Genomic DNA, 13,106 nt, shown 5'->3' with positions numbered 1-13,106 from the left:
CATTGAGGATCCTTTTTCTTGCTCTAAACTGATGTCAGTAAAAGTTAACAGTTGTATTTTTTATGGACAAATTCTGCACAAGGACTCCCCACAGACAAGCTTGGAAAGTGGATGCCCTGTCCTTTAGCTAGGAAAGCCTTTCAGTTTATGCCTTTCCCCCTCTGCGCCTCCCCTCGAAAGTTCTACTAAAGATCAAACAGGACAAACCAAAGACAGTACTTGCACCAGACTGACCATGCCAACACTGGTACCCCCTCTTGCGCAGTATGTCATTACTGGAACCATGGCACCTGCCTCAGACTCCTTCCCTACTGTCCCAGCAGGAGGGCCAGATTCTGCACCCCCAGCTTCAAACGCTGAACCTGGCAGCATGGCTAATTGCCTGAGTTCTCCTATACCATCCCTCAGCAAGCAAGTGCTGGATGTCATCCTGGAGGCAGGGAAGCCTAGTACGAGAAAATACTATGCTGAAAAGTGGAAAAGATTCTGTTCCTGGAACCAGACTCGGGATGGGCACAACAGTGCCCAGTTTACCGCATATTCTTCAATACTTAACAGAGATGCATCACAAGGACCTTTCCTTCTGTTCCATTAAAATTCATGCCTCAGCCATTTCAGCACAGTATAATACTGAGTCACCCCTATTCTCTCACCCCCTACTGAAACAATTCCTCAGAGGGGCCAAAAATTTAAGACCACCCAGGAGAGCTCGTACTCCTGCCAGGGACCTTAACTTTGTATTGGAAAAGCTCAATCTACCTCCTTTTGAGCCAGCTGCAACTGTAGAGTTGAAATTCCTTTCTTGGAAAACAGCCTTCCTTCTAGCCATCACTTCAGCAAGAAGGGTGTCTGAATTACAGGCCCTCATGGCAGTGGAGCCTTTCATCATCTTTCATGCAGACAGGGTGTCCCTCAGGACCAATCCTTCCTTTATGCCCAAGGTGGTATCCATTGTGGCCCTTAATCAGTCCATTCATTTGCCAACCTTCTTTTCTAATCCACAGAACAGAGGGGAACGAATTCTGCACTCCTTGGACGTGCACAGACAACTTAGATTTTACTTGGACAGGACCAAGCTTCTAAGGAAATCTGAACAGCTGCTAGTTGCCTTTGCTGCAGGGGCAGAGGGGAAGGCCATTTTAAAGCAAACCATTTATAAGTGGATAGGCCATTGCATTCTTTTCTGCTATAAGCACAATGGAAAACCTACCCCACAGGGGATAAGACCCCATTCCACCAGGGCTGCATCTACTTCTACAGCCTTTCTCAGAGGTGTTCCTACCAGGGACATCCTAGACGCTGCTACCTGGAGTTCTGTACATACCTTCACCAAGCGTTATCACTTGCCAATTTTTTTCTAAATCCAGAGCTGGTTTTTGCCAGTCTTGCAGGGTTTAATAGCTGGTCCTAATGCTCAATAATTGCCTCTTCCCTTCTTTAGCTTTGGGAATCTACCCAAATGTAATGACTGCAACAGTGAAACACTAAGAACATAGTACAGTTGTGTACACTTACCATAAATGTAGATGTTCAAGTGTATTCACTGTTGCAGTCCTGGTTACCCTCCCTCCAGCCCCCTGACTTTTATTGGCTATACCTCTCTTATTGTTTACTATACTTAAGCTTTCTGGTGTATTTGCTTTTGGTTGGAGGTGTAACCTTGTATATAATTGCTTCCCATTATGGGGGCACCTGACATCTGGGGCAAGAAAAACTGATGTAATGGCGTTGGCTGCATGCTTTATACCCCTGACTACCTGACGTCATGGAAGATGAGACAGCAACCGACACAGGACCCAAGACTTTGATAATCAGGCTGACTGTTGGCTTCCTGCAAGCAGATAACCCAAATGTAAGGACTGCAGCAGTGAATACACTCGAACATCTACATTTATGGTAAGTGTACACAACTGCACTTTCTTCTCTCTTATGGATGTACTGGTTACCTCTTTTTTCCTTGGACTGGCATTCCTACTGGGGTTTTCAGTTCTGAGGATGGTACATCCAAATGTCACCTTTATGCCCTACACTGTACGCGGAGAGCATACATGTGGTGTATGGTGAACCTTAAGCAGCCTTTGTTTTAGTATACTAGCCAGACATCAAGCTGCTCTTGGCAGGGGATCCCTATTATAAAGAATAGTGCAACAGTAACGAAAAGGACATCTACCTTTACACAACTGTACTTTCCTCGGCCAGTTTGCTTGCACAAGGGCAGTGTGTACTTAACAGGCCCCTGTTCTGTGGGTATAATACCTTGCGCTCTCTCTAGATGTGAGGAAAAGCCACCTCCCTCCTTCCAGGATGTGTCAACTAGCAGTGCCTTCCCTCCCTGGCATAGCTGTCAAATGCTTGCCTTCTGAATCAGGGACAAATCCAGAAGTAATCAGATACAGTCAGACTCACTTTTTAAAAAATGTTAATACTATGAACTTGAGACGTTGATAGAACAAGAGAATGTGGATTAGCATTTATTTTCTGAAGAAAAATAAGTCTATAACTCTATTATCAAAATTTAAGTGTAATCCACTTCCTTTTTTGTGAAATTCCCAGCTTCAGGATAGTTTAGGTGGGACAGAGCTACATTCTGAGCCAAAATCAGGGATGGCTGAGAGGTATGTACTGTCAAGGCCCAAATTATTTGGTTTATTGTCGACTTCATCCATCTAAACTAAAGAGCAAAGGACCATTTCTGAAGTTTTTTTTTTTTTTTATTTCATTTCATGCATGCCCTTAATTGAGGTGTTCTTTAGCTTTGGGAATCTACCCAAATGTAATGACTGCAACAGTGAAACACGAAGAACATAGTACAGTTGTGTACCCTTATCATAAATGTAGATGTTCGAGTGTATTCACTGTTGCAGTCTTGGTTACCCTCCCTCCAGCCCCCTGACTTCTCTTGGCTCTACCTTTCTTTCTTGTTTGGTGTATTTAAGCTTTCTGGTGTATTTGCTTTTTGATGGAGGTGTAACATAACATATAATTGCTTCCCATTGTGGGGGCACCTGACATCTGGGGGCAAGAAAAACTGATGAAATGGTGTCGGCTGCATGTTTTATACCCCCTGACGACCTGACGTCGTGGAAGAAGAGACAGCATCCGACTCAGGAATCCAAGACCCTGGTATTCAGGCCGGCTGAGGGCTACCTGCAGGCAGATAACCCAAATTTGATGACTGCAACAGTGAATACACTCTAACATTTACATTTATGGTAAGTGTACACAACTGTACTTTCTCTACATGCCAGAAGGCAGTTTGAGTAGTGTGAAAGACTGGCCTGTAGTACTTATTATACTAGACCCATGGTAGAGTCCACATCTGTTTCTCTTAAAACAGATAAGCTTATTTAGAGAAAGATGGGAATTAAGGGCATGGCTTTAAAATCTTATGGGTTAACCTTCTTGTAGCCTGTAATGGACAGTTGCTGTTTGTACCTAATATTGAAAAGTCAGGCAAGTGGTTAAGTGCACATTGTTAGAGAAATTGGAGCCAAGTAAGAATCCTTCATGTAGACACTACCCACAAGCCGTAATTATATCAAGAAGCCAGGGGTAAGGTTAGCCACTAATATATATAACCCTTAGACAATTATACTTTCTTGATAATAACTATAGATAAAAATAAGGAACCTGCTTTACTGTTTGAAGCATCTGATTCCACTTCACAATAAGTAGCCATTTTTCTCACTGAGTACTGTAATGCTGCTTTACAAATTTTACCATGAAGTACCTGAAATGGTGAGGTATAACCCAAGGGTATATAAAACCAGCCCCAAAGCTGATTGTGCTGCATACTTAGAAAGTAGTTAAGATGGCTATATAGAAATCTGGGTTTGCAATGCTTCCCTAGTATGTATGTATAGTGTACATATAATATATGTGCAGCTGATTCCATCTCTTTTATTTTCGTTTGAATTACAATTTCCCATTCATTTCAATGAAGTGCAGAATTTTTATTTTAAGTTGTGTATTAAGTACAGTTTTACATAGTTTCTATATCATTTATGCCCAAGGTAGTCAATGATGTGTCTCTTAATCAGTCTTTTCAGCTTTCTTCCTTCTCCACAATCTGTTATTCAGAAGGTTCTACACACCTTGGATCTCTGCATAGACAGCTCAGGTATTATTTGGGTAAGACAAAGGCTGTCCACAAATCTGAGCAGTTTTTTGTCTCCTTTCATACTGGTGCATTGGGTTTGGCAGTTTCTAAGCAAACCTCCTCCTGGATTTCTAAGACCATTTCCTTTTGCTGATCCTTTCATGGAAAAGTACTTTCTGCTGCAGTTAGGGCTCATTGTACAAGGACAGTGGCCACTTCTGCAGCTTTCTTTACGTGTTTGGATACTAGATTCATTCTTGAAGCTGACAGTTGGTCCTCTGTCTATAGTTTTATGTAACATTACAAGTTGGATGTCATTTCCAGGCCTAGAACCAAGGCAGTATTTGTCAGGGCTATCCTTCATGGGTTTGTGAAGGGTTGCCAGCAACTACGACATCTGCGAGTGTGACTGCGCGAGCTGGTATGGTTTTTATTTTCCTGCAGCTGAACTACAACATTGGAAGGTATGCTAAATGAAGTATGCTATTTTCCTGTCCTGCACTTATACAAACAACGATTCTTCTTTGGAGGGTGCGTGTGTGTGTGTGTGTGTGTGTGTGTGTGTGTGTGTAGCTTCAAAAGTTGGTCTGCTGATAAATACAAGTGGGACAAATTAAGCAGGATTTGGAATATGTTTTTCAGGTTTGTAGTAGTTCTTTGCCTGTTATGCTACAGATCATTTTGCTAGTAGAATGGCAGTGGGTATTCCCTTAGTCTGTACTGGTTGTAGAGGGAGTAGACTACGTCATGCATTTGTGATGGCTTGAAAGGAATTGTATTTGATAAAAATTCCTTGAATTGTTATAGAAGTCTGTGACTCACAGAATTCTGTTTACTTTTTTATTTTTAGGGTTGTTGAGGTATGCTGTGTCATTTATGGACTAACATAACAGCTTGAGATTTGTGGCATAGTCTTTTGCTTGTTACTGAGTTATTCAATTTTGGAAACTTTTTAATAAGAAACATCTTTATTCAATTATCACTTATGACGTAGGCAGTCATAAAATGAAAATAAACCATAGTGACATATTTTCAGTTGCAAACTTTATACATTACATTAATCTTTTGTACAGAACATTACAAAGCTCATTCAGTTCCTGTTTTTGCTGTACAGGCTTACTTCTGTAAATTGAAAATCAGTACTAAAGCTAAAAACATCCTCTGCTTTATTACTTTACCAACATTCATGCAGTTGCATTGAGGAAACATTCTGTCGTGTGAGGTAGTTGCTAAAGTTTCCATCAGATTTTCCTTCATATCACTGAACTGTTTCTCCACTTGTTCATTCTGTAGTTATTGTGAATAGTTATATAAAGTGATATATTGGTTGACCTTTTTGTTAACAGTCATGTTAGACCTATATGACATTTTCTGTTATGGGTCTTGTGTTACTGGCTGTGTGTACTTTGGTTTAAGTATTAAATTGTGACTCTCTGACTATATGGACTAGTCTGTGTGACTTTGTAAATTGTAAAATGCAATTCATCATTATTGTAACACTGTGTATACAACTTTAATACACTCGTATTCATGTGCAGTAAGCACGTATTCCTCACATACAAGTACTGTTTGAGTAAATCTGAATATGAGAATTGATAAACTATACTTATGTAAAAGTAACTCAAAAGTAACTAAAAGTAACTAGTTACTTTAGTTAGTAACTAGTAATAGTAGTCTATTACTTTTTTAGAAAAGTAATAGTAATATATTACTTTCACTTAAAAGTAACTAGTAATAGTAACATTACTTTTAAAAGTAACTAGCACAACACTGCCCAGAGGTCATCTCCCAAGGACCTAAAGGAGTAAAAGCAACTGCAGCTAAGAATCCCACCCCCTCAGACAGGGATTCCTGAGCATTAGACATATGGGGTAAAAAAAAAGTACACCTCTGCAACTCTTGCCATTAGAGCATTAAATTGTCAGTTCCACATGCTGAAATACCAGCAACATACTATGGAACCTAATAAGCAAAAATTGTCTGCCTTCCCTGACTGTGCAAAAAATAAAGAATTACAGGAGCTTATGCATTCTTCAAGCCAAGTCAGCAAGCATACCCTGCAATGTGAGTTTGACGCCCTAGAAGCATCTTGCAGGGCAGCAATCACAGGTTCTGTACTTAGAAGGCATGCCTGGCTTAAGGAACAGACCTAGCCAGACCATGTCAAATCAAAATTATTGGACGCACCTCTGAACAAAGACAATCTGTTTGGCACCAAAGCAGAAGAGGTTTTAAAAAAGATGGAAGAAAAAGCTAAGTCTATGCAGACAGTCAAAGATTTTTTGCAAGTACAGCCTCCAAGATTCAGTAGGCATTGCCCATCAAAACATTGGTCCTTTCCAGCCCCCTCAAGGCCACCTCAGACTAGACCTAGGGAAAACAGACCCCCCCTCCTCCAGACAACAGTCTCGGTGTATGCAGAGATCTAAGCAATGGAGTACCTCCACTTCTAAAACAGGGAGTGCAAAGCCATCCCCTTGTGGAAAGAATTCACAGTGACTTTTCAACTCCTTCCCTCACCTCTGCTCAATTGCTCGTGTCCTTAGGAGGAAAACGTGCCCACCATGCAAAAAACTGGGCCACCATCACCGATTGATGGGTCCTCAACATAGTATCCCAGGGGTACAAATTTTATTTCCACACGCTGCCAACCCCAAAAGGGTTTCCAGATTTTCCTCCAAACCAGTGGCAGAGGCAAAAAACCAAGTTCAGTCCCTGCTCTCCATAAGGGCAATTCAGCCTGTTCCTGCAGAACAGATAGGCCAAGGTTTTTATTCCAGACTTTTCCTGGTACCCAGAAAAGAGGGCACCTGACACCCAGTCTTAGATCTATCCATTCTAAACACCTTCCTGGTGGTACCAAAATTCAAACTGCTCACCCTACAGCAGCTTCTTCGTATGCTGTGTAAAGATGCCTGGTTAGCAGCCCTAGACCTAAAGGAGGCTTATCTGCATATTCCAATCAGGGACTCCTGCAGGAAATATCTACGTTTCAGGGCAGGATCTATGGATTATCAGTTCTCTGCACTTCCCTTTGGCTTATCCACCTGCTGCCAGAGGTTTCACAAAATGCCTGGCTCAAGCCATTGCCTTTTTCAGACAAAGAAATATTCAAATTTATCCCTCCTTGGACAACTTCCTGATTCAGGCAGACAGTCAGGAAAAGCTGTTGCAGCACCTGACATTTGTAAAGGATCTTCTAACCTCACTGGGGTACATGATCAATGAAAAGAAATCCAAACTAGTCGCCAGTCAAAAAATTGTATTCCTGGGAGCAGGCTTGGACACAGCATCCCAGATGGTATTCCTTACTCCAGAAAAATAAGCCTATTTGACAGGCTACTTCTCCCAAATGGCCACCAGAACCCAGTTATAACCAAGTAAAATCCTGCAAGCTCTAATGGTTCATGGCCGCCTGCATTCTACTAATTCCATATGCCAGACTGCATATGAGGAAACTTCAGTGATACTTTAAAAAGTCTATGGTGCCAACATTCTCAGGACCTGGAAACTATCATACCTGTGATACCTTGTCTAAGGAGAGAGTTCCTTTGGTGGGCAGCAGCATGCAACCCACAACAAGGAGCTTCCCTTTACACAACCCCATGCCGCCCAGACCCTAACCACAGATGCCTTATACTATGCCTGGGGTGCACATTTGGATGACAGGTGCATTTAGGACCACTGGAGCCCAAATCAAATTCATCTGCACATCAACTAGAAAGAGATGCTAGCTGTTCAGCATGCTCTAACAGCTTTCAGATCCCTACTCTCTCCGGGGCCTCTTCTAATTAAAACCGACAACACCACAGTGATATGGTACATCAACAAGCAGCGGGGAACCCACTCTTACCCACTCTGCAGGCAAGCCATGACCCTTTGGAACACAGCCTCAGCCATGCATATTCACCTGCAAGCCCAATTCCTGCCAGGCAGCCAAAACTCTCTGGCAGACAACTTTAAGCAGAAATTTCCTAGACCCACATGATTGGCAATTAAACCACAACACGTTCAGCCTTCTGACCCAGAAATGGGGTACCCTGAAGGTGGACCTGTTTTCCTCCTTCTACAACCACCAGCTCAGCAAATTCTACACCAGGGAATCTCACAGCAAGGCCTGGAAAGTGGATGTCCTGTCCTTCCACTGGGAAAACCTATCAATCTATGCATTGCCCCCCTTCCTCTTCTTACCAGAATACTACTCAAAATAAGAGAAGAGAAACCAAGGGCAGTCCTGATTGCCCCAGACTGGCCACGCCAGCACTGGTACCCACTACTGCACAGTCTGTATCCATTGCCTCCATGGCACCTCCCTCAAATTCCAACTCTCATGACTCAGCAGGAGGGAGTGTTCTTGCATCCACAACTTTCCTCCAGTGGCCAGCCTAAGTAAGCAGGTCTTGGATGTTATATGTGAAGCCAGACCCAGTACTAGAAAATCCTATGCTGACAAGTGGAAAAGTATTGTTCCTGGATCCAGACTAATGGAGCTGACACAGCACAGCCATCCTTACCTCTCATCCTGGATTACCTAGCAGACCTACTCCACAGGCACCTTTCCTTCTCTTCCATTAAAATACATGCCTCTGCCATCTCTGCACATTGCAGCACTGAGCCACCTCTCTTCTCACACCCTCTCATCAAACAGTTCCTGAGAGGGTTAACAACTTAAGGCCACCAAGAAGAGCCCCTACCCCTGCTTGGGACCTTAACTTTGTGTTGGAAAAGTTCACAGTCCCCCCTTTGAGTCTGAAGCTTCAGCAGAGTTAAAATTCCTTTCTTGGAAAACAGCCTTGCTTTTGGCTATCACTTCAGCTAGAAGAGTGTCTGAGCTACAAGCACTTATGGCTGTGGAACCCTTCATCATTTTCCATGCTGGCAGAGTCTCCCTCAGGAGTAACCCAACTTTCATGCCCAAAGAGGTGTCCAGTATGGCTCTCAACTAATCTATTCATTTGCCCACCTTTTTCCCTAAACCTTAATATAAGGGGGAAAGGATCCTGCACTCTTTAGATGTGCACAGACAGCTCAGATTCTACCTGGATAGGACTAAGCAATATAGGAAATTCGACCAGTTACTAGTCAGCTTTGCACCAGGGGCAGAGGGCAAGACCATATCAAAACAAACCATCTCCAAATGTACAGTACACTGTATCCATTTCTGTTACAAACACCATGGAAAACCACCTCCACAGGGGGTCAGAACACATTCCACTAGGGCAAGTTCAACCTCTACAGCCTTTCTCAGAGGAGTCCCTACCAGGGACATTCTGGAAGCTGCAACATGGAGTTCTGTTCATACCTTCACCAAGCATTACTACCTGCCTATCTTTTCCAAATCCAGGGCAGGCTTTGCAACTGCAGTCCTGCAGGGCATACTAGCCAGCCCCAACTCTTCTTGACTGCTTCCACCCATTCTTCAGCTTTGGGAATCAACCCAAGTGTGATGACTACAACAGTGAAACACGAAGAACATAGTACAGTTGTGTACACTTACCATAAATGTAGATGTTCGAGTGTATTCACTATTGCAGTCCTGGTTTCCCACCCTCCAGCCTCTTGTCTCTCTCTCTCTCTCTTCCTCACTCCTTACAGGGCTATTAGTATTTACTTTTTACTGGTGGTAGTATTCCACCATAGCTTAGCTCCCTCTTTGGGGGCTCCTGACATTTTGGGCAAGAAAAACTGATGCAATGGTGTCAGCCTGTTTTTATACCACTGATGACCTAACGTCAGTCCTGAAGCAACAGCAACCAATGCAGAAGTACTAAGCCTCTGGTATTCGGGCCGACTGAGGGCTAACCCTGGCAGGATACCCAAGTGTGATGACTACAACAGTGAATACACTTGAACATCTACATTTATGGTAAGTGTACACAACTGTACTTTGAGTACTGCAGCGGTGATATGGGAGGACACAGTACAGTTGTGTAAAATCTTAACATAACAGTAGATGTCCTCCTTTTCACTGTTACAGTATTCAGTCCCTCGCTCCTGCCCCCTTTGTTCTCTTTCTTTTGTTGGGAACTGTTTGCTGGCCAAGGGGTTTTTGACTAACTTTCTTTTTCCCTCTGGATGTGCATGTTCTCCTTTCTTTTGAGGTTGCTCTAGTTCTCCTGGGGCACTTCAGTTGTGAGTATGGAGTGTACTTAAGGCAGCTTTATGCACCATGCATACGCAGGAAAGCATATGCCTGACATACAACACTATGAGGATGTGAAGGCTTTGTTATACTGGCTGGACATTGGGCTATCCTTGGCAGGAGATCCCACATGTTATGTGTACTGCAACAGTGAAAAGGACATGCACTGTTATGGAAAAATTTTACACAACTGCACTACCTCTAAAAGCACGCTAAGTGAGGCAGAAATCACCCCTCAGTTGTCTGTAATATGCAGAGTGTAGGAACAAGGCTTTCAATCTCTCTCTTTCTCTTGGTAACTAAGATTCTTGCGATTTGTGCAGAATAATATTTTGGAGGGTGAATGAGGTTTAAGGGAAGGCAGGAATTGAATGAGCTATGTAATTGACAATTACTATATATAAGATTATATGCGATGTGTACTGTTTGCAACTGAAGACATGGTTTGTTTTCATTTACTGTATGTATGTATATATATATATATATATATATATATATATATATATGTGTGTGTGTATGTATGATTGCCTATGTCATAAGTGATAATTCAGTAAAGATTGTTTTTTATTTGTTTTAAAAAAAAAAGATTCTTCAGATCTCTCTCTCTGGGTAAAGATTCTTGAGATCAGAGATCTTTTTGGGAAAGAACCTCTGGAGATTTTTGAGTTTTTTTACATGCCTAGTGAGATACATGCCAGAGGGTGCATTTTCTGTAGTGGGTCAAATCATAGCTGAATTTTGGAAACATTTATTTAATTGCATGTCGAAGAAATGCCTTTGGCACTTGCTTGTGAAATACACATTAATTTTTTGACTATAGTAGCCACATGGTGATCAGAGAGGAGAGGAAAACATCTGCCTACATGATCAGAGCTCTGGTAGTGTTTTACATATTAATGTGGTGCGTTTGTTGCTGTAGATTGCAAGGGTTTTCTGTTTTCCAGTTATCGGAGACCTGGTCATAATCTCTATATGATTTGCACAGCTTAAGGACACACCAAGAATGCAGATGCAGTTTCTTTTTCCAAATGCATGTTAAAGTATTATTTTGTAACCTTGACACTTGGCAAAATATCTTAATTTGCTGCATTAAATTGCAAGAAATGCATGCAGATATTTGACACTGAAATTGTCTGTCTGTCTTGTTTCTTTAACAGAGCCAGTACAAATTTGTGTGTGAAGCTATTCTGCGAGTTTATGAGGAAAGCAAAACCCAGCTAATGGATTCCAGCTAACATACCACAAGAAAGAGAAGGAATCAATACTGCTTTAAATTCCATTCATAGGGAAAGGTGCTCAACCAAGACCCGACCTAGAGTTAGAGCAAAGACTTGCTGGCCAAGCACATTTGAACTGAGGCACTTTAAATCCTGTAGAAATTATTGTAACTTCATGCATAAATAATTTAAGCACTATAAAGTACCTCCTCCTCTGCTTTTTTCCTCTGTAAAGTTTTTTTTTTGTTCTTTGTGTTTTGTATTGTCCTAGATGCATTTTCTTGAAGACTTATTGTGGCCCTAATATTCTCATTTGGAATACTTGAGTGAACCCAACAGTATTCTTACCAGAACAATAATAGTTTCCTTTTAAAGAATTACAAACATAGCATAGACTTATTTATTTTCTCCATCACACGCTGAAAGAAAGGAGTTCAAGAGCTTTCTATTGATTTGAAATGTGCAGGAACCAAAACTAAAAACTTGAGAATAAAGCCTGATTTTGGCAGGCTGTTGATTTGTTTTTTGGTTACAAGAATAAGTTAGGCAAGGCAAGAATAATTTTTCACAGGAAGGCATTTTTTGAGCGTTTCCTGTTATGGATGCCCAGTTTTACTAGTTCTTTCGTCAACAGCTATTCTGTAAATGTTGCTGCTACATAGGACTCTGATCTTTACTGAGGTACTTGCTGTCACTGGTGCATTAGAGCAACTAAATCTCTGCAAGTGTGTCTCATATAATATGACAGGCATTTTCCTGAACAGGATAGTGAACCATTTTAAATAACTTGGTTAGATGGGTGTGCTTGCATTGTGGCTATATATAAATTCGGCTGCATGGCAGTATATGTAAACTGTGAATGGGCCACTATCCTTGGACAAAATCTATCCTGGGAGTACCAGGATCAGTGGATCCATAGCACTAGGACTAGGTCCAACAGGAGCTGAAAGCAGACATTAAGCCTCTTGAAATTATGATCCTTAATCCCCCTGCTGCATTGTTTAGCTCTGTGTCTGTGATTTGTATATAGAATCTTGCAAGCCAAAACAGAAGCTATGGACAGGATTGGATGAGGAGATGGACAGTCTGTCACAGGCATATAAGCAGATAACTCAAAGGAGCTATAAAAAGACTTTGTTTAAAAAAATATTAAAATAAACATAAAAACAGAATAATTCTTAACATGTTTTTTGCACACGTGCATATGCAAATAGTGCACAGAGTTCATGTTGCATTCCTAGTTGTGTATGACATAATTAAACGTCCTCTGTATGTTAGGACTGAATACGGGAAAATGTTTCTGTAATTTTGATTAAATTCCAGAATGCTGAGCGATGCTGGGCCTTTATGCAAACTTATGTACACATGGGACAGTATATTTGTATATTCAGGTAGTGATTTACTAATGTGTTCAAAATGATATGATATTTTATTGCCTTCTATTTAAAGCAATGTAATATGATTTCTTTACATAGTTTTTCATGGTTAAGTATTATTTTTAGGTAGGCGGAATACGTTTAGAGACATGAGTGTTTAATGCCTTTGTAGTTCTACCCATTTATAATGTCCTTTGCTTCCAAGGCATTGGCATAGCAAATGTATCACCATTTCCTTTACAAAATACTCTTTTTTTTTTAAATAGTCACTT

The 13,106-nt window shown here is 41.4% G+C and overlaps 1 protein-coding gene across 1 annotated transcript in view; it reads left to right on the top strand.

Annotated features, from left to right (window-relative positions):
- PTPN3 (protein tyrosine phosphatase non-receptor type 3) overlaps positions 1–12,794 on the top strand; it is a 2,272,168-nt gene extending 2,259,374 nt beyond the window's left edge. Inside the window, exon 28 of the mRNA XM_044065075.1 lies at positions 11,399–12,794. Coding sequence (XP_043921010.1) covers positions 11,399–11,476 — 78 coding nt within the window. The 3' untranslated portion in view covers positions 11,477–12,794. The remainder of the gene's footprint in view (positions 1–11,398) is intronic.
- The last annotated feature ends 312 nt before the right edge of the window (positions 12,795–13,106 follow it).

This window comes from Protopterus annectens, chromosome 3.part0 (assembly GCF_019279795.1).
Source record: "Protopterus annectens isolate FY-2018-M chromosome 3.part0, PAN1.0, whole genome shotgun sequence".
NCBI classification, from domain to species: Eukaryota; Metazoa; Chordata; order Ceratodontiformes; family Protopteridae; genus Protopterus; species Protopterus annectens.
This window is presented reverse-complemented; position numbering and strand designations above follow the sequence as displayed.